Here is a 23,316-nt window from a genome sequence, read left to right as displayed (position 1 = left end):
TGTGTATTTATAAATTAATAAAATATGTATAACTAGAAAAAAATATGTGTGGCACAGAAGGTCAAACTGTGTGGCAGTTTTACCTTCTCTTTAGGTCAAACTGCATCAAAAAGTACAGTCCTCTTGTGGACAGGTGCATTGTGGTTAGGTGATGGTTTTAAGTTCATTAGTTTTGGCTAGAGTTCTCCAAGCCACATTTACGTCCTAGCAAGGTAGCGTCTGCTGCATGACAGCATGTCACCTGACCTAGATAAGAGATGCTAACTCCTGCTGCCTCTCTCTAACCCTCACAGATTTTTTACACACACATATAAAGGCACTTTCACACAAACACGCACTTTTCATAGTCCTTCAAGCCACATTACAACACCTGCAGCCTCCCTGGGGACTCCCTGAAAGGACTGTTTGACCTCTCTTTTTCTCCTTTACCCACCCATCAAGGGATGAGTTCATTCACGTGTTGTTGTTTTTGTTTTCATCCCCAGGAGATGTTCACACCTGAGTGTAAATTCAAGGAGTCTGTGTTTGAAAACTACTACGTTATCTACTCATCCACCATGTACCGTCAACAGGAGTCGGGTCGAGCCTGGTTCCTGGGCCTCACCAAGGAGGGTCAGGTCATGAAAGGGAATCGAGTAAAGAAAACTAAGCCCTCCTCACACTTTGTACCAAGACCCATTGAAGGTAGTGTTTTTGCAAAAGTGTGTTTCCAGCATTCAAGAACCCTTTCATATAATTTAGGAAAAAAAGAAATATTAAAAAGTGACCAAATAAAAAAATAATAAGATAAAATACATTATATACTGTATGTGTATTGTATATAGGGAGGGACTTGGTTTTAATAAATTCTCACTCCCAAGGTTACAAAAACAAAAAGGTACTATAAAGATGCTAATAGGCATCGCTATATTGACAAACTACGAACTCCATTCCTGATTGCTACTGATCGTCGGATCAAAATGCATTTAATTCTTTGCATGCATTTGTAAAAGTAGAAATGATTTTGATATATTTATACTTTTTTTATATATATATTTATATATATCAAATATATTTATATATATTTATATATATATATATATATATATATATATATATTTTTTTTTTTTTTTTTTTTTTTTTTTTTAAGCATCTACCACACCCTTACCTTACCTAACCATTTCTCAGCAATATAAAACATGTAATAGGCAGATACAAGTACAGTCACAGGTATTACTGCAAAAATTGACTAAAAAACAGTATATAATTCACAAACAGTTCATGTTGCATTCTGAAGCCAAGAGTTTTCTGAAGCCATATAATATCTTTATGTAAGGAACAGAGTAAAAACAAGACAAAAGACACACGAGAGCCAATGGCATTTCACAATTAAAGCTGACATAATGCTTCTTCGGGTGGCAATTTGTGAATATGTTGTGTTTTGAGTGTTACAGCGGATGAAGACGGTTGACCCTGTTCTAGCTTGTACTACCTTGAATGATGACTTAAATTTTTATTATTACTGGCACTTCTCATGTTTATTGGTTTCTTAAGATACCTTCTTGTTTTTCTTGTATTTCTCAACTGGAAGGCACTTTGGGTAAAAGCATCTGCTAAATTAATACATTTAAATCTAAATGATAATTTTTGGGTCTGTTCCTCTCATAAAGCAATCTTTTTTTGTAATATTTGTAAATTCTGTGTCTGTGTATTGATGACAAAGGTTTGTCATTGAAAGCAATGGAGTTACTAGTTTGTCAATATTGTGATGCCTGTGTTGACAAACTTTTAGCATAATAATAGTGTTGCTAAAGGCGCTTCACCTTGTTTCAGTTTTTGACACTTTGGGAGTAAGTACGGCTTATGTATTCATCAGGGAATTTTCTAGATTGTGAAAAGTGGGTGTTATATATCAGAATGGAACCAGATGGTTCGACACAATTGGCAGAAAAATTAGAGGACTATAATAAAATGCCAGAAAGAAAAATCACTTCAAGTTACACAACAAGACAAACCATTTTTATTTGAAATAACATGCACTGATTAATCGCATACAACAATACCAACAGCATATATAAAGCAAGCAAATATGGTCAACTTTAATTTCATGTTGACTATGTCAGGGATCTCAAGGAAAAAGACAAAAATGCAGAAATGCGACTCAAAATTTGAGTAATAACAGTCAATCAGTGTCCCAGCAAAAGATCAAAGTCCATACAGGCGGCTAGATCACAGAGAAGATGTCAGGAGGCAAACAGATGAGCACATCCCTCAGGTAAGACAACTCACATAGACAGGAACAGGGAAAAATACAAATCTGAGCTGGCGGCCAGTTTACAAAGTCCACAAGAACAGGCAGAGGTTCAGAACCAGACAGACGATCACTCGACACTTGTTAAAGCGCAGACAGGAACAGATAGAAGTAATCCATCAGAGCAAATCACTAGCCAGAGGTAGCAGGAATCACTGGCATAGGAAAGCTGGACGAACATAAAAACACGAGACAACTGAAATAAACGTGAAGTCAAATAGACAAAACACACTGGCAATGAAAGAGAAAAACTGAGAGGTAAAAATAGGAACACAAATCAAAAAAGAATGAGAAACAGCTGTAAGCGCGTGCACGGCCACATTGATTACAAAGCCCAATCAGCTGTGTGCGACCGGCACATGCAAAAGAAAAACAAACAAAAAACACATGCAGGAAGAGAGACAGAATGTCCAGTATGTCCCGAGCTGGGACCCAAGATCATTCCTCCGGACCATATCCCTCCCAGTCCACTAGATATTGAAAACCCCCTCCACGGCGTCTGGAATTAAGAATCTGTCTGACGATGAAGGCAGAACCGCCTTCAAGGAGGAGGGGGAACAGGAGCAGAAACAGGAGGAGAATAGGAAGACCACAAAACAGGTTTAATATGAGAAACATGAAAAAGAGGGTGAACACAATGAAAAGAATTAGGCAAAAGAAGCTGTACCACCACCAGACTGATGACCTTGACAATAGGGTATGGCCAAGTGGCAAATCTCTCGTAAAGAGCCATACCCTTTGCCCACAAACATATCTCAGAGCCACAGTTCGACGGCGGTCAGCCACTCTTTTAGTGCATCTTTCAGACCAAACAAGCGCTTCCTTGGCCCTCCTCCAGGTATGGTGACAACGCTGGGTAAATATCTGAACCGAGGGAACAGCAGATTCGATAGCCTGGGACGAATAAAAGGGGGTTGATAACCAAGACAAAAAAAAAAAGAGGCTCAGTCGAAGACACCGGCAAGGAGTTATGGGCATATTCAGCCCAGGTTAGCTGCTGACTCCAGGAGGAGGGGTTATGGGAAGCTAGACATCAGAGTATCCGCTCGAGATCCTGGTTAAAGCGCTCAGTCTGGCTGTTGGTCTGTGGATGAAATCCTGAAGACAGACTGGCAGAAGCACCCAGCTGTCGACAGAATTCCCTCCAAAACTGAGAGGTGAACTGGTGCCCCCTGTTAGAGACCACGTCCTCCGGAAGACCATGAATCCAAAAGACATGGTCAATGACCACCCAGGCCATCTCCCTTGCAGAAGGCAGTTTAGAAAGGGGAATGAAATGAACTGCTTTAGAAAAGCGATCCACCATGGTAAGGATCGCAGTATTGCCACTGGAGGGAGGAAGACCAGTAATGAAATCCAGGGCAATATGCAACCAAGGTTGGGAAGGGATGTGACGAGGATGAAGCAGACCAACGGGAGGTTGATTAGATGTTTTTTTTTTAATCACAAACCTTGCACGCACCCACGAACCGACGGACCTCCTCAATCATAGCAGGCCACCAAAAACACTGACAGATGGCTGCCAGCGACCTCCTCACACCCGGATGACACGTGAATTTGGAAGAGTGTCCCCACCGCAAGACAGCGGTGCGGACTGATTCAGACACAAATAACCGACTGGCTGGGCAACCCACAGGAGTCTTAACTTGGGCCAAAGCCTGTTTAACTTGTTTCTCGACACCCTAGACAACAGTCCCCAACAAATGATCTGAAGATAAAATCGTATAAGGAGGGGGCATGTTGCCAGGGGTGACGAACTGTCGAGATAAAGCATCGGGTTTGCTGTTCTTTGAACCCGGTCTATAAGACAATACAAAATTAAAATGTCCAAAAAATAAAGCCCAGCAAGCCTGTCTTGAATTTAAATGTTTAGCAGACCGAAAATTATGTTGGCATTAATGGAACTGCATTGGCATGGTTCAAATCTTACTTATCTGAACGTTATCAGTTTGTAGTAGTAAACAAAGAGATGTCATATCGATCACAAGTTCAATATGGAGTACCACAAGGATCAGTACTAGGACAGTTGCTTTTCACTCTGTACATGTTACCCTTGGGAGATGTCATTAGGAAGCATGGCGTTAGTTTTCACTGTTACGCTGATGATACTCAGCTCTATATTTCTTCGAGCCCTGACGAAACTTACCAATTCACAAAATCAACGGAATGCATAGCTGACATAAAAAAATTGGGTGACCAGTAATTTCTTACTACTAAATTCAGAAAAAAAAGATTCTAATTATTGGACCAAAAACCTCTGCATATAATAACCTAGAATACTGTCTAACACTTGATGGCTGCTCTGTTAAGTCTTCGTCATCAGTTAGGAACCTGGGTGTGCTCTTTGATACCAATCTTTTATTTGAAAGCCATATTTCTAACATCTGTAAAACATCTGTATTCTAACATCTGTAAAACAACATTTTTCCATCTTAAAAATATATCTAAACTACGACATATGCTCTCAATGACAAATGCGGAACAGTTAGTTCATGCGTTCATGACCTCAAGGCTAGATTACTGTAACACTGTACTGCGTGGTTGTTCCGCTCGCCTGTTAAACAAACTACAGCTGGTCCAAAACGCAACAGCTAGAGTTCTTACTAGAACCAGGAAGTATGACCATATTGGCCTGGTTCTGTCAACTGTAACAAGGAGTTAGACTTGATAGGATCCATGTGCAGCTTTATTAAAACAATCATAGTCGAAAAGAGGTCAAACACCAGCAATAACTGTCACAGAATGAAGGGAGGATGCAGATGCAAGTTAAATCTCTTTAATAGAGCTTCACACCGAAGGTAGTCAGATACAACATACACAAAGAACATATAACAGTCAGCAGGAGAGTGGTAACACAGGGACGTCGATGGGCGGTGAAGATCCGTGATGAGTGGTGACCGAAGAGCAGTGTCCGTGAAGTAATCCGTGAGTGAAGTCCAGAGAGTAATCCAATGAGAACACGAAAACCAGGAAGCAATGAATCAAAGTCCAGTCCAGGGAAACACACAACAAGCAACACAGGAAACAACACGCGGACACCGCACAACGATCTGACAAACAAGAGACGAAAGACAAGGCGTTATATAGGCAGATGGTAATTGCTCACAGCTGCCGCTGATCAACAATCAGCGGCGACGCCCACACAAAACAATCAGGTGACACACCCACACCATCACACAGCCACCAGAATGAGACAGCGGATTCATGAACCGTGACAGTACCCCCTCTCCTAGGAACGCCTCACGGCGTTCCCAGAACTCCTTACCTGTCGATTGTAATCATCGATAAGGGAGTGATCCAGAATGTCTCTAGCAGGAACCCAACTTCTCTCCTCCGGACCGTAACCTTCCCAGTCCACCAAGTACTGGAATCCGCGTCCCCTCCACCTCGAGTCCAGAATGCGATTAACCGAATAGGTTGGTTCCCCGTCTACGAGCCACGGCGGTGGGGGAACCGGAGTAGGCGGATTAAGATGTGAGTGAAAAACAGGCTTAATTTTGGAAACATGGAAGGCGGGATGAATCCTCCTGTACGCCGGAGGCAATTTGAGTCGGACTGCCACTGGGCTAATAATTTTAGTGACAGGAAACGGGCCAATGAATTTGGGAGCTAACTTATTGGCAACGGAACGGAGCGGAATGTTCTTGGTAGAAAGCCACACTTTTTGACCCACGACGTATACGGGAGGCTTTGACCGGTGGCGATCAGTCTTAGCCTTGGTGCGCGCCCTCACTTGCAACAGAGTTTCGCGGGCTCTGTTCCAAGTGCGGTGGCACCTCTGGACAAAGGCGTGAGCAGAGGGGACCGCGACTTCGGATTCCAGGCTGGGAAACACAGGTGGCTGGTAACCTAAACTGCATTCGAACGGAGAGAGGCCCGTAGAAGACACTGGTAACGAATTGTGTGCGTACTCAATCATAGAGAGTTGTTGGCTCCAGGAGGAAGGATTCTTGGACGCCAAACATCGCAACATACACTCTAAATCTTGGTTGGCTCTCTCGGTCTGTCCATTGGTCTGGGGATGGAACCCAGAGGAAAGACTAGCCGTCGCGCCCAGCAGTCTACAAAACTCCTGCCAAAATTTGGACACAAACTGGGGACCCCTGTCGGACACCACATCTACCGGGAGGCCATGTAACCGAAAGATGTGGTCTACGACAGTAACCGCTGTCTCCTTGGCAGAGGGCAATTTGGTCAAGGGAATGAAATGAGTCGACCGTGTACCCCTGGGAGGGTGGGAGGGCGATGACAAAATCTAGAGCGATGTGGGACCAGGGTCTCAAAGGGACAGACAGCGGTTGGAGTAACCCATCTGGAGGGCGGTTGGACGTCTTACCAGTGGCACAAACCAAGCAAGCCAAAACAAAACTGCGGATGTCCCGAGCCATAGCAGGCCACCAGAATCGTTGCTTAACCAAAAATCTGGTTCGATTAACCCCTGGATGACAAGCCACGTTGGAACAATGCCCCCACTTGATGACGCAGGACCTTAACTCCTCCGGCACAAACAAACGGTTCGGTGGGCACCCGGGCGGAGGCATTACCCCTTCTAAGGCCGCCAGGACCTTCGATTCGACCTCCCATGTAAGAGTGGAGACTACTAATGTCTCAGGAAGAATACACTCGGGAGTAGACGGGCGCTCGGATGGATCAAAAATACGAGATAAAGAATCGGGCTTGATGTTCTTGGAGCCCGGGCGGTACGATAGAGCAAAATCAAAACGTCCGAAAAAAAGTGCCCACCGAGCCTGCCTGGAGTTGAGTCTTTTAGCCGATCGAATATATTCTAGGTTCTTGTGATCAGTCCAAACGATGAAGGGTACCCCAGACCCCTCCAACCAATGACGCCATTCTTCCAACGCTAATTTGACTGCCAACAACTCTCTGTTACCAATGTCATAATTGCGTTCAGCGGGAGACAAACGATAAGAAAAATACGCGCAGGGATGCATCTTACCGTCCGAGGGCGCCCGCTGGGAAAGAACTGCTCCTACCCCCACCTCTGACGCATCGACCTCCACCACGAACTGACGCGAAGGATCAGGGGCGATAAGAATGGGAGCCGAAACGAAGCGACTCTTCAGTTTGGCAAATGCAACCTGAGCTGCATCTGACCACCTGAAGGTCGTTTGTGGTGAGGTCAAGGCGGTCAGAGGCGCGGCTAGCTGGCTGAAATTGCGAATAAAACGCCGGTAAAAATTGGCAAACCCCAGAAACCGCTGTAGGGCCTTACGGGAATCTGGACTTGGCCAATCCACCACAGCCTTAACCTTGTCAGGATCCATGCGAATTCCCTCGGACGAGACGATGTACCCTAGAAAGGAAACAGACTGTGCATGAAATTCGCATTTCTCCGCCTTGACAAAAAGCCCATTCTCTAGCAGACGCTGGAGCACTCGTCTGACGTGTTGAACATGTTCCTGGAGAGATGACGAAAATATCAATATGTCATCCAGGTAGACATAAATGAACTGATCAACCATGTCTCTCAACACGTCATTGACGAGTGCCTGGAAGACCGCGGGCGAGTTGGAAAGCCCGAAGGGCATAACCAAGTATTCAAAGTGCCCTCTAGGGGTGTTAAAAGCGGTCTTCCATTCATCCCCCTTCCTGATGCGAACCAAATGATAAGCGTTCCTCAAGTCCAATTTAGTGAAAACGGACGCTCCCTGCAACCTCTCAAAGGCTGAAGACATCAACGGCAAAGGGTAAGTATTCTTTAACGTGATGTTGTTCAACCCTCGGTAATCAATACAAGGTCGCAGAGATCCGTCCTTCTTCCCCACAAAAAAGAACCCCGCCCCCGCTGGAGAAGAGGAAGGGCGGATGAACTTGGCTGCCAGAGAATCAGAAATGTATTTCTCCATGGCCTCCCTCTCGGGAACAGACAGAGAGTATAATTTGCCCTTAGGCGGAGACTTACCCGGAACTAAGTCTATGGCACAGTCATAGGGACGATGAGGAGGGAGAGAAGCAGCACGGGACTTACTGAACACTTCCTTCAGGTCCAGATACTCCGCGGGCACGTTAGACAAATCCGCAGCCTTTTCCTGTAACACAGAGACAGACACCGTGGGACAAGCAGACACAAGACAAGACCTGTGACACAAAGTGCTCCACTCGGTGATGGTGTTGAGTTGCCAGTCGATCCGAGGATTGTGCTTGGTGAGCCAGGGGTGTCCGAGAACTACGGGTGCTTGCGGTGAGTCCATAAGCATAAACTGAATCCTTTCGTTGTGGTTACCGGAGGTGATGAGGGTGACGTAATCCGTGATCTGAGAGATGTTAGGAAGACGTTGACCGTTGAGTGCGTTGACTGTAACCAGGTAAGGGAGTGAAGAGATGGGTAGTCCGTGCTGTAGTGCGTAGCTGGTGTCCATAAAGTTCCCCTCAGCCCCGGAGTCGACGAGTGCATTGCAGGTGATGTTGTGAGCCGCCCATCTCAGTCTTACCAGGAGAAGAGGTGATGGTGAGGACTTCTCAGCGGAGATCCCGCCCGATAGTAGCCTCGAGTTTACTATCAGGCTTGGTCTTTTTACTGGACAAGACCTGAGAAGATGTCCCGATGCTCCACAGTAAAGGCATAAGCCCAGGGATCTCCGCCTTTCTCTCTCCTCCCGGGAAAGCCGAGCTCTCCCTACCTGCATGGGCTCAGGATCTGTGGCGGGACCGACCGTATTAGCAGCGCTGGCCGTCCGGCCCTCCGCTCCCTGTAGTCTGGTGCTGGGGGCCTCCAAAAACTCCAGTTTCTGGAGGCGGGAATCCACCCGTAAAGCGAGATCAACCAGCCCGTTGAAAGTCTGAGGAAGGTCCAGGGTGTAAATCTCGCGGTGAATACGGCCGGCCAGCCCATGCAGGAACACATCCCACTGCGCCTCCTCGTTCCAACGGCACTCCGCCGCGAGGGTGCGGAACTGGATGGCATAATCCGCGACCGTGCGGCTGCCCTGCTTGAGTTCGGTGAGCTGGCGAGCGGCCTCCTTGCCTGCAACCGCACGGTCGAACACCCTCTTCATCTCGGCGGAGAGTGCCTGGAACGAGGAGCAGCATGGGTCTTTATTCTCCCACACCGCCGTTCCCCATAAGGCCGCCTTCCCAGTCAACAATGTAAGGACGAACACCACCTTGGATTCCTCATGCTCGAACGTACGAGGCTGCAGAGAAAAATGCAAGGAACACTTATTCAGAAAAGCTCTGCAAAACTCTGGCTCACCGGCGTAACTCTGGGGCACAGGCAGGCGGGGCTCCGGTAGATCGCGTCGCTCCAGCGACGCGGGGGAACAGGCGGTGTGGGTGGCGCAGTGGGAGCGCGAAGTTGTTGAAGTTCCCGGGAGAGCTCGGACACCTGTGTTACCAGCGCTTGGACAGCGCGTCCGGTGGAAGTGATGCTCTCCTGCTGCTGGTCCATGCGGGAGATGCTGTGGTTGATGAACTCCGTTAAAGCTGCTGAACTCGCTGCATCCATGTTGGTCAGATCGTTCTGTCACGGAATGAAGGGAGGATGCAGATGCAAGTTAAATCTCTTTAATAGAGCTTCACACCGAAGGTAGTCAGATACAACATACACAAAGAACATATAACAGTCAGCAGGAGAGTGGTAACACAGGGACGTCGATGGGCGGTGAAGATCCGTGATGAGTGGTGACCGAAGAGCAGTGTCCGTGAAGTAATCCGTGAGTGAAGTCCAGAGAGTAATCCAATGAGAACACGAAAACCAGGAAGCAATGAATCAAAGTCCAGTCCAGGGAAACACACAACAAGCAACACAGGAAACAACACGCGGACACCGCACAACGATCTGACAAACAAGAGACGAAAGACAAGGCGTTATATAGGCAGATGGTAATTGCTCACAGCTGCCGCTGATCAACAATCAGCGGCGACGCCCACACAAAACAATCAGGTGACACACCCACACCATCACACAGCCACCAGAATGAGACAGCGGATTCATGAACCGTGACAATAACAATATCCAAGACAGAACAGAATCGTAAACAGGGACAGGCAAAGGGTCAGGGCAGGCGGCAGACAAGGCAGGGTAATCCAGATATCCAGGCAGGGAATGAACAGGGCAGGCAGCAAACAATCACGATGAGAATAAACAATCCAAGGTCATACTCAAGAATACAGATCACAAGGAAAAACGCTCAGTAGTGTCAGCCGGGGCAAAACAAGACTTCGCAATGGGTGAGAGTGTGAGTGTTCTTAAATAGTCCAAGGGATATGAATCAGGTGTGTGGGTAATTAGGACCAGGTACGGGATTATGGGAAATGTAGTCCGTGATAAAGTTAGTACTCAGGTGAGGGAGCCCTCTGGTGGTGATCGGAGGGAGCCACAGAGGCCACATTTGTGACATCAACACTGCATTGGCTCCCTGTTAAACATCGTATAGATTTTAAAATCTTGCTACTTACTTACAAAGCACTAAATGGTTTAGCTCCCCAGTACCTGAGCGAGCTCTTAAAGCATTATACTCCTTCACGTCTATTGTGATCTCAGAATTCTGGACAGTTGATAATACATAGAATATCAAAATCAACCGTAGGCGGTAGATCTTCCTAGCATTGTTTGGGAAGCAGACACACTCTGTCAGTTTAAATCTAGACTAAAAACACATCTGTTTAAACTTGCATACACATAATACATCTACTTCTATAATTCAAATCATGTAAATTGTTAGGCTGCATAGATCAGCCGGAACCAGGAACACTTCCCATAACACCTGATGTACTCGCTACATCATAAGAAGAATGGCATCTACGCTAATATTAGTCTCTCTCTGTTTATCCAGAGGTTTGCCGCAGCCTGCCAGATCCAGGCCGTATCTAGATTAGATGAAGAACCTGCATCTAGACATGATGATAACGCAGCCCTGACGTTTCAACTAAACTATCCCCTGCGAAGGCCTGTAGCAATTCAGCTCAAAAGAAATGAATAATTAACCATAATGAATTATCATTAATTATAAATATTTACAGTTTCAGACTGTAGCAGAATTAATTTTACAATTATTTAATCAGCTTGTCTAAGCGAACAAACAGCATAATCAGTTATCAATTCTAGGAAATAAATTATCATCCTGGCCAAGAAAGAATAACTTTTTTCAACAATATAAAGTACTAGCAGGGTAATAGCATAGATCAAACTAGATCAAAACGTTTAAGAGACTTTGATTTGTGAGCATCAATACAGAGACAATAAGCGTGGATATAATGGTTTAATAAACAAAACTATGTTAGACTACACACACAACTAAACTAAGCAAAGATTATATACAGAATAAAGAAAGTGAAGGAAAGAAAGAGAGAGAGAGAGAGAGAGAAGAGAATGGCAAGATTACAACAGTTAACCACAACCTGCGAAAAACATCAAAGAATCAGGGTCACCATAAAAGGGGCACAATAACTTGGTGTTACAAGTGTGTTGCAGGAAAGCAGATGAAGAAGAAGATAATTCCAATACGAGGGTTTATTAACATAGCACAGCAAACGGGTAGCAACAAACACCCCATACATAGACGAGAACTGGCAATCAACTGAAAGATACAGGGAGTATAAATACACAAGAAACATAATGACAGACACCTGAACGTAATCAGTAACCAAGGAGACTAACTAAAATGCAAATAACACATAACACAAATAAACACATAACTGAAGCACAGGAAACAAACACACAGGAATGAAACTAACACCAAACATAACATAACCATAACACTTTGAAACGCGTCTAAAGGCTGCAAACGGGTACTTGCATTGACTTTGGTTGCTGAATAAGTCCAGATGCGGTAGATTCTGCAGATTCTTGATGATTTTGTCAGGAGTGCGCTGAAGTGTTTGCTTGGGTTCTTCTGAGTGGTCCATGTTGAATCCAATGAAATTAATTTGAAGATAAAGTTGACGGAAGGAGACAGGACCCTAAAAAGACCCTTAAAGACCCTATCAGTTCACACCCATTTCGGTGAGGTGATCAATCAAAACTGACCAAGAGAAAGTCTTTGTTCTATCTTGTCACCCTATTTGCATGTTTATGTTGGTCTGGAGAATTTATGCAGTTTTCCACAAAAGCATGGTAACAATATTCTAATGGATTTTATCATAGCATACTATACACCATTAATTATGAAATGAAGAGAGGATTCTTTTGATACTAAGAAAGATGGGGGTTCAAAGACATTCAAGCAGTAATACATACACCTGGATATAGGCATTTGAAGTTACCCTGACATAACTAAAGAATCATAGTTAGGTTAATATAACATAAGGACATACATTGAAACACAGCGAAAATACAATATACAGTTAGGGCAGTTTTATTGTGGGTAAAAATGGAGTCAATATCCTTTTTCCAAAGTGTATTGGAAGTTTATCTGTAGTCTGTGGACCAAATGGCTGGTTGATGGGGATGTGGAGAGGGGATCACCTCCTGTCTTTGAAGCTTGCAGAGAGCTCCAGACACCGTCTCTATTAAGGTCTTTCATGGGAGCCGAGGTGATAACGAACCTTTGAAGAGAACTGGTTTTGTGACTCTTTGGAGCCGATGACTTAGTTTGAACAACAGGAGAGAAAAGGGAGGATTTTACAATGCCTAAAGCATTTTGATCGCGTCCATTCATTACAGCCTCCTTCTCTTTCCTTTCCCTATGTATAGATAAAATGTTATCAAAATTATTCCAGTTCACATAGATCCGTGGACACAACAAACTTTTCTGTATTATGCAGACCAGACAAGTAATTTGGCAAATATCACTTCTAAGCACATACACACTCAAACACGCAAACCTATAGATTAAACATGTAAATGAACGGCAAGAATGCATTAAAGGTGTTCGGTCTTCGGTAGGAAAGGTGTCATCTAAGTGGCCCCTAAAGTAATAATTAACAATTTTTACAACGGAAGTGATTCAATCAAAAACCAACTTTAGCTTGATAAGAGTGTTCCTATTGTCACTGTGAAGCTGCTTAGAAACAATAAGTATTGTGAAAAGCGCTTTATAAATTAAATGAAGAAGAAGAAGATTTGTGGTCAGTCCACACCGAAATCACATCCTCTCCAGCCAATGATGCCACTCCCCTTCTCTGTTGCCGATGTCATAATTTCTCTCCGAGGGAGAAAGGCAATGGGAAAAATAAGCACAAGGATGTAATTTATTATCCTGAGGGGATCTTTGGGAGAGAACTGCTCTGACTCCTACCTCTGAAGCATCCACCTCCACCACAAATTGTCTGTTAGAATCAGGTAAAGAACCAGCATAACTTAATGCTGTCAGAGGTGCTGCTACCTAATCAAAATTCCTGATAAAGTGTCTATAAAAATGAACAAAACCAAGAAATTGTTGTAACGCCTTTCTAGAGCCAGGCACCGGTCAATTAGAAAACAGATCTCACCTTCGCAGGGTCCATGCGAATCCCCTCCGCCGAGATGACAGACCCCAGGAACGAAACCAACTGGGCATGAAAAATACACTTTTCCACCTTCACAAACGATGAATTCTCTAGCAGCTGCTGAAGCACCCGCCTGACATGCACATGAACGTGTCCCTTAAAAGAATGAGAAAAGATTAAGATATCATCAAGGTACACAAACACAAAATCATTGATCATATCCAAACAATTAAATATTCAAAGTGCCCCGTAGGTGTATTAAAAGCCATTTTCCATTCGTCCCCCTCCCTCATACGGACAAGATGATAAGCATTGCGTGGGTCCAGCTTCGTGAAAAACTTTGCGCCGCTCAAGACCTCGAAGACCATAGACATTAAAGGCAGGGGGTGCCTGTTCTTAACAGTCATGTCATTCAGCACTCGATAGTCAATACAAGGGCACAGAGAGCCATCCTTCTTCACGAAAAAGAACCCTGCACCTTCTGGAGGAGAAGAAGAGGGACAAATCAGACCTGCTGGCAGAGATTCAGACAGATACTTTTCCATAGCCTCACGCTCAGGTGCAGACAAAGAGAAGATATGTCCGTGAGGCGGAGAAGTGCCCGGGAGGAGATCGATAGCACAATCATATGGTCGATGAGGAGGAAAAGAAGTGGCTCGGGACTGACTAAAGACCGCCCACAGATCATGGTAAATATCGCGAACTTGAGATATATCCACTTCCTCCTTCAGCAACACAGAAGAAAAAGAAACAGAAGACAGAGCAGAGCCAAGACAAACAGAATGACAACGGGAACTCCAAGAAAAAATTATTGTAACGAGGCGGGGCTCAGGGTAGGATCGTAGTCAAACAGGCAAGGGGGACACCAAGGCGGGTTCAGAGTTCGTAGGCGACCACAGCAGGTCAGAGTTCGTGGGCGGCCATGGTGGGTCAGAGTTTGTGGGCGGTCATGACGGGTCAGAATTCGTGAGCGGCAGGGGGCGCTGCTGAGGTGTGCATGGAGTAGACGTGTTTCATTGAGCTCCTCCACGCCAAGTTTTAAAATTAGTGAAACAAGACGCCGTCTTTATTTTTTATTTCATATATACGTGTGTTGTGAACTTATTTAGGTTATATCTCTCAATTGATCAACACCTTGATCCGCGAAAATGCCTTTAAAATCAGCAAAAACATCGGAAAGTTCTGGACCTCAGCCGATGGCTAGTTGTGACGAAGCTAATCCCACTGTTAGTCAAGCTTCTGCCGACGATGATGATACACCGTTGATGTAAGAAAAGATATCAAACAGGATTCTTGCAACCATAAATGAAAGATTTGACAAGTTTGAGGAAGACTTTAGGTCTCTACAAACATCGGTACGGGATTTTGCGGAGAGAGTGGAGACTGTTGAGGGTCAAGCACAGGACCACGAGGGCCGTTTATGCTCTCTTGAAGCGACTTTGACTGATTTGCAGAAGACCAATAAAACTCTTAAAGCGAAGGTCAATGACTTAGAAGGGCGATCTCGACGCAACGATATAAAAATAATTGGTATCCCTGAGGGAGAGGAGAAAGGGAGACCGACCGAGTTTGTTGCAGCGTTGATTCCAAAACTACTGGGGGAGACTCACTTTCAAGGACCGCTGGTCATTGACCGTGCTCACCGTGCGCTCAAGGCCATCAGATGGGGAGAGGCCCCGCATCATTATTGCACGAGTGCATTTCTTTCAGGAAGAGGAATTAATTCTTTGACTTTGCCGAGATCGCACCCTAGAATACAACAGTCACAAGGTTTATATCTTTCCGGACTACACTTCAGAAGTTATGGAACAGCGAAGGGCATTCAGCGAAGTGATGCGCGAACTGAGAGAGCTAAAGGTGACACACAGTCTTCGCTTTCCTGCGCGTCTCCGTGTTCAGCACAACGGACAGTTCAAGACCTTCACTGACCCTATAGAGGCTGCGAAATTTGTGGAGACCAGGCTGAGACAGGAGTAGAGACATATGCACAACACTGGTATCACTCTTAAAATACTTTATACTGCCTGTTGATACGTTATAGTTTTTGTTTTCATTAAGAGTGTTTGCAAACTGTATCTATATGGACGGCGTTATTGTTAATAGTTCTAGACTGAAATGTTTATAACTTGGAAGTGGAGTCGAGCGGGATCGCCGCGATCGAAGTGACGTGATGGATCCTCCTACTACTTACATGCAAGTAGTGTTTTCGGCTTGAATAGGGGGCAAAGTGCTTCATTTCGGGGAAGCCGGATGTGGGAGGGGGTGGGTTGAAGTTCTAAGTTCTAAAGAGTTCTACATGTTTCTGTCTTGTGTAATTTTTTTTTTTTACTGGACTGCCTCATTTCAATGTTCCAATCTTTAATTGTAGAGTTTGATGACTAACATTAAGGGAGAAGCTATCACATTGGCTTCTTGGAATGTAAGAGGGCTTGGCCATGTAATTAAAAGAAGTAGTGTGTTTGCACATTTGAAATCACTCAAGGCTGATACAATATTTCTCCAGGAAACCCACCTTAGTGTAACTCATCAGTGCAGACTCAGGACCAACTGGATATCGCAAGTTTACCAGGCCCCATTCAATGCCAAAGCTAGAGGTGTAGCTATTCTTTTTCGAAATAATGTTCTTTTTCGACTTTCATCCATGGTTGCTGATCCTCAGGGTAGATACATAATGGTATCTGGGCATATTAATTCTCTCCCAATAACTTTGCTTAATATATATGGCCCCAATTTTTCACAAAATCTTTAGTGTAATTCCTGATGCAAACTCTTCAAATGTAATAGTTGGTGGGGATTTCAACTGTTACTTAGATCCTTATATGGATAGACTATCGTCAAAACCACCACCTACAATTACCTCCATACAAACACTTAACAACCTAACCAAATCTAGAAATATGGTCGATATTTGGAGGCTTCAGCATCCGACAGATAGGGATTTTTCCTTTTACTCTCATGTTCACAAATCATACACTAGAATTGACTACTTTTTACTCGCTGGAGCGGACTCGTGAGCTGTGGGAACGGACTCATGGGCTGCAGGAACGAACTCATGGGCTGCTGGAGCAGCCTCGTGGACAGCTGGTGCGGAGTCTGGAGCTGTCTTGGGCTCTGGTGCGGAGTCTGGAGCTGGCTCTGGTGCGGAGTCTGGAGCTGGCTCTGGTGCGGAGTCTGGAGCTGGCTCGGGCTCTGGTGTGGAGTCTGGAGCTGGCTCAGGCTCTGGTGCGGATTCTGGTGCTGACTCGGGATCTGGTGCGGAGTTTGGAGCTGACTCAGGATCTGGTGTGGAGTCTGGAGCTGACTTGGGATCTGGTGCAGAGTCTGGAGCTGACTCGGGCTCTGGTGCGGAGTCTGGAGCTGTCTCGGGCTCTGGTGCTACCATCTTGTCCGTAGACACTGGCGGGGTGGCCATCTTGTCCGTAGACACTGGCGGGGTGGCCATCTTGTCCATAGACACTGGCGGGGTGGCCATCTTGTCCGTAGACACTGGCGGAGCGGCCATCCTGTCCATAGACACTGGCGGATCGGCCATCTTGTCCGTAGACACCAGCGGGCTTGAGTGCGTAGCAACCGGCTGGCTTGAGTGTGTAGCAACCGGTGGGCTTGAGTGCGTAGCAACCGGCGGGCTTGAGTGCGTAGCAACCGGCGGGCTTGAGTGCGTAGCAACCGGCGGGCTTGAGTGCGTAGCAACCGGCGGGCTTGAGTGCGTAGCAACCGGCAGGCTTGAGTGCGAAGCGGCTGGCGGACTTGAGTGCGAAGCGGCCGGCGGGCTTGAGTGCGAAGCGGCCGGCGGAGGCTTCGGAATTCCAGCTGTTCGTGCTGAAGTCAGCGGTGGATCGTCCACACTGAACAACAATCCTATCCGCTCTTGGATGGGTCCAGAGACGTGACGTGACTCTGGGTGATCAGCGGAGACGTGACGTGACTCTGGGCGATCAGCGGAGACGTCACGTGGCTCTGGAAGATCAGCGTACATGCCTGGCTCTGGAAGGTCAGCAGAGACGTGACGTGGCTCTGGAAGATCTGCTGAGATGTGGTGAGGCTCTGGGAGGTCTGCTGAGACGTGGTGAGGCTCTGGGAGATCAATTGTGACTTGACTTGATTCAGGAAGTTTAACTGTGACTTGACTTGGCTCAGGGAGATCAACTATGACTTGACTTGGCTCACAAAGATCAACTTTGACTTGACTTGGCTCACAACGATCAACTGTGACATGACTTGGCTCAGGAAGATCAGCGGTGACTTGACTTGGTGTTGTTGTGGCCACCATTGTGTGAGTGCTTTCTAGTGTGGCAGCCATTACATGAATAGATGTAGTGTCGCAACACCCACAGTAAATGGAGAGCCAACAGTCAATAATGCATATTCCAAAAAGCAATTGAGTGATGAACGCGGTCCCTCTCGTCTAAGTTTAGTCTGAATAGGCTGGTTAACGCCATCACAAAAAAAAGTCTATCAGCACACAATCTGGTAGATCTGAACAGTACGCAATGACCAAATATTCTCTAATATAATCAGTGTTCTCCAGAAAAGCTGCTGGATCCTTGTTTAGGTGAGGTCTTCTGTAATGAGGCGGGACTCAGGGTAGGATCCATTTGCAGCTTTTATTAAACAGAGTTCGTAGTCAAACAGGCAAGGGTCAAACAGTGGCAAACAGGTACAGCAGGGACAAGGCAGAATCGTGGTCATGGAACAGGCAGTAGAATCAGGGCAGGCAGATATCAATCACAAGTCCAGTAAACAATAAACAGTCCAAAGGCAGGCAGCAGAGAATCGTAGACAGGGAACAGACTGGGACAATAACAGGCAGACAAACAGAATGATGAACGCTCAGAAATGTAACAAGAGTTAACAAGACCTCGCAATGAGTGTGAAGAAGTGCATGGCTTAAATAGTCCAGGTAATGTGCTGCAGCTGGGTGTGGTGATTTATGATTGGTGGATTGAGTGCAGGTGATTGCCAATGGGAAGTGTAGTCCGGGAATGACTGGAACCATGACAATAATATTGTCTGCCCAATTTATATGCGGATTATGAAGAGAAAGCCATGGGTGACCCAGTACAATGGGTACAGAAGAAGAATTAAATAAATAAAACTCTAGCTCCTCTATGCGGTTACCAGAGATAACAACACTCACCGGGCCGGTAATATGGGTGAGAGTCATTAACTCGTGTCTGTTAAGTGAATAAACTATGAGTGGAGACAGAAGAACAAATACAGGAAGACCCTGATCATAAGCCCAGGTCGAATCCATAAAATTCCCATCTGCTATCGAATCAACAAGTGCCGAACACCTGATAACAGAACCATAGTATGTGAGCCAATCGGAGGAGAGATAGAAGTGCCACCCGCCAAGACTCTCTTGTTTAGTGACCGGCGCAATCTTTTGCTGGACAATATAAAAATTTGGTAATATGACCTTGACCACTACAATAAAGGCAAAGTAAATCACTAGCCAGAGGTAGCAGGAATCACTGGCATAAGAAAGCCGGGCTGGACAAAAAAAAAAAAAAAAAAAAAAACAAGACAACTGAAATAAATGTGTAGTCAAATAGACAAAACACACTGGCAATGAAAGAGAAAAACTGAGAGGTAGAAATAGGAACACAAATAAAAAAAGAATGAGAAACAGCTGTAAGCACATGCATGGCCGCACTGATTACAAAGCCCAATCAGCTGCATGCGACAGGCATGTGCAAAAGAAAAACAAAACAAAAAACGTGCAGAAAGAGAGACCGATCAAACCTGCAACCAGACAGAATAACATTTAACATTCGTACATTTTTCATTTTCTAAATAAAAATCCAAAATGTACAATGCAAATCTATAAAGTATAGTTTCAATCATAAATCTAATTACTCTTAATGATTGCATTTGAAAGTAATGAGTATTAATCTCTTGATATGTTTGCATATTGCAGTTTGCATGTACAGAGAGCCTTCACTGCATGAGATTGAAGAGAAGCAACGCTCCAGGAAAAGCTCAGGAACCCCAACGATGAACGGAGGCAAAGTGGTCAACCACAACTCCACATAGCAGGGCCCAAACACAGGAGGCTGCTGTGGCAGAGTAGCCCCTTCCCCTCACCCTTGCGCCTCCAACCACGGGAATAGTAACACACGCTACAAGATGACAAACTGAACTCTTGCCTGAGAAAACTTCTAGAAGAACAGAGAGGGGAAAAAAGATAATTAAATGTTACAGTTCCAATCAGGAGTTGAACTCACATTTTATGCAAAAAAAGTTCAAAGTTCATTTGATTCACAACAATAGTAATATTCTTTGTTTGGGGTTTATGGTGTGAGAAATGAGCTTTAAAACATTCTCATGTGTTCTTTTTCATGTGAATGCTCTATCACCTCTTCATGCTTTATTGTCGTCAAGAAAAATGGAAACCTTTCTCTTTTTGCTTAATGTCATTGCTATTGATTCGGTTTGTGAATATTATGTAGTTTTGACCTGTTCATTTTGGTAAGAGATAATATCCATGCAACACTTTCTTAAAAAATCTTGCCCGCCTTGACGCACATATGTCCAGCACAAGTATACTGTATGTGTGTATGTTTGTGTGTGCGCGTGGCACTGCTCAACACCTCTAAACTGCAGCTTGGTTTCAGCAGGAGTGGGACAATCTTTATAATGATGTACAGCTAAGCTTTAGATGATTATTAAACATTTTCCTTTCACCCAAGCAAACTTAAGTATTATATTTAGCTCAAAATATAACAAGCAACTCAGGAAGCCCTAGTCTTAGAAGTGTAACCCTGACACCAGCCCTGTCCAGTCAAAAGCACAAAGAAGGCCAGTTTGTTGCCCCTGTAGAGGTTTCTAGGAAGTTGACCTGGACAGGGTGGGTGGATTGTGGACTAGGAAGAGTTTGGCATTCATAAGTCTTCCAGTATTATTGGCATGAGAGCTGTGCACAAATATGCAGCAATGAGGTACAACAAAATGCAGAGACTTAAACGCATGAGTCCTCAAAAAAATGTTTATAGTTAAGTGAGAAATGGTCAAATGAATAACATGTATGTGACAAAGAGTGTAGAAACAGGCACCCAGTGCAAAGATTGTCCAGATCAAATGAGTTTCAGACAAGAAAACACTGTAATGGGAGTGCGTCCTTTCGCTGTGTACAAACAGAACTCTTTATTTTTCATGTTTGCAGATGTTTTCACCTAAATGAAACACTATCATATATGCATTATGAATAATGAGATGTATAAAATATGCATTGATATTATGAAGTAGAATGAAATTAGGATTGTTTCAGAATAAAAGTATGATACTTAAAGCTTTCACCCGTCACTGCTTATTTTCCAAGGATTCTCTTGAGCAACTTTACTCAAGTAAGTACGGTGGTGCATTGCTGCCACATACATAATATTTTTTCCACTCTATGTCATAATAATGAGATATTATGTCGTTAGAACAACATCTTTTCTCGTAAAAACGAGATGTTAGGTCTTAAAACGACATCTTTTCTCATAAAAATGAGATATGTCGTTAAAACGACATCTTTCCTCATAAAAACGAGATGTTATGTCGTTAAAACAAGATGTTATGTCATTAAAACAACATCTTTTCATGTAATAAATAGATGATGTTAAAACGACATCTTTTTCTCGTTAAAATGACATATTTTGTATGTGACGTGTACAAAATATAGTACCTTTATCTGATCTATAAAAGAGTTTAGATTTATATAGCCTAGATCAGTTTATAAATTAAATAGTCTATTCAATTCACATTTATTTGTATAGGCCTAGCACTTTTCACAATATAGTTTCAAAGCAGCTTTACAGGAACTGCATGTCAGCATTACAATTTGGAGTAATCTGTTATCAAAGGTGACTCTGTGCAAGTTATGTAATTTCAGAAATGCAGAATTTTATCTTTTAATATCACTTTGTAGGCTACATTAGGCGACATTAAGGTTTTTCTTTATAATGGTAATGTGTGTAGCCTAATTAAACAAATTGCGTTCATATTCTGGGCTCATCTGCTTTGCTCTACATAATATGGTTTATTAGTATTAGTATAAACAGCAGCTTCTGCTTTTAAAGTAATAGCCTCTGTGCAAATCCAGCATTGAACTCATGTAGATTCTGGAAGCTGTTTTCAGTGGCGCATCCAGTGTAAAAAAATATCACAGATTATAATGGGTTCTATATCTTTTGACGCGTCATGTTGCTAGCGTCCGCTGTACACAACTCTTCCGCTTCTATATGCTGCGCGACATGGCCTCGCCCACTTTTTTGCATGTTCCCGGGGGCGTGTTTTGCAGGGTTTATGATGTCACCAACCCAAAAAAAAGTTTGTTGTAGTCCAAACCGGTCGTTTTTGTAGCCATTAAACTGCCATAACTTTAAAAGACAATATCTCCATTTGCATTGAACTTTCAGTGCTGTAACTTTGCAGATACTGTTTATGCTCAAGCAGCAACATTACACACTAACTAAAAGTTAAAAAAGTGAAAACACATTGAACCACCCCTTTAACATGAAATTAAACGTGCTGTGTTCAAATTCGGGGCTCAACTGCTTTTCTGTACATATGGTTTATTTGTATGATGTTTACGAGTTTGGTCTGTTAATATCACTGTCTTAGTAGGCCTACATTAAGCCACGTTAAGCATTTTTCACATTAAGCGTTTTCATTAAGAATAACTTTATTTTAGGCTACTGTATATGTCTAGATTGGCGATATGTGGGTAAAAAAATTATTTTTAAATATTTTTTCAAATACATGTAATATTTTAAACACTATTATGCATTTGTGCAGTAAAATTAAATTGAATTAATATTTGGATTCGGGCCGAATGAGAGAGGAGCCCAAGTTTCAGTTTAAGCTTTGCTTTAAATAAATTAGTTTAGGTTTTAAAATTAATATTGTTTGAAGCTAATGAATGCCATTATTATTTGTTTATTTTATACTTATATTTTTCATTCTTGTTTTGTATCGAATACCGTTACATTTTAAGGATTTGTTGTGGAAATAGCCTAAAATATCCTACAGGTTTATAGCCTAATTTTTGTAAAATTTTCATTTTTACCGGTATTTTAGCTACATTATTTTTGAATGTATAATAAAATACGACTGATGCACCAATGGGATTTATCTGTTTTGTTTTTTTTCCTCCTCTCAAAAACGTAAGTTTGACCCGATGCATGTGACATCAGGTGCGACTTATTTTCCTTAAGGAATGCTAAATGATAAAGTTGTGCTTTATTATTAGAAACTGCATATTTACAAATGGGGATATAAGCCCTACACCAATAAAACAATAATATTGTGTTCATTACTCTATGGGCACAGGCATCGAAAGGTATTACTATATTTGCATGATTTTCGAGCACGGAAGTGTGATAAAGGCACTGATTTTGGCTATATAAGTTCTCTAGATCAGATAAAGGTAAACATACACGTCATGTACAAAATATGTAATTTTAACGACATAATATTTCGTTATTACGAGAAAATGTTGTTTTAATGTGAAAAAGATGTCATTTTAATGACATCTCGTTTTTACGAGAAAAGATGTAGTTTTAACAACATAATATCTCATTATTACGAGAAAATATGTTGTTTTTACGAGAAAATGACTTTTTAACGACATGATCTCGTTTTTACGAGAAAAT

At 43.6% G+C, this 23,316-nt stretch overlaps 1 protein-coding gene across 1 annotated transcript in view; it reads left to right on the top strand.

Annotated features, from left to right (window-relative positions):
- Positions 1-21,031, top strand: part of fgf12a (fibroblast growth factor 12a) — a 311,326-nt gene extending 290,295 nt beyond the window's left edge. The window contains exons 3-4 of the mRNA XM_048164785.1: positions 486-684; positions 19,599-21,031. Of these exons, the coding sequence (XP_048020742.1) occupies positions 486-684; positions 19,599-19,714 (315 nt within the window). The 3' untranslated portion in view covers positions 19,715-21,031. The remainder of the gene's footprint in view (positions 1-485; positions 685-19,598) is intronic.
- Positions 21,032-23,316: the final 2,285 nt, after the last annotated feature.

This window comes from Megalobrama amblycephala, linkage group LG17, assembly GCF_018812025.1.
Source record: "Megalobrama amblycephala isolate DHTTF-2021 linkage group LG17, ASM1881202v1, whole genome shotgun sequence".
Classification (NCBI taxonomy): Eukaryota; Metazoa; Chordata; class Actinopteri; order Cypriniformes; family Xenocyprididae; genus Megalobrama; species Megalobrama amblycephala.
This window is presented reverse-complemented; position numbering and strand designations above follow the sequence as displayed.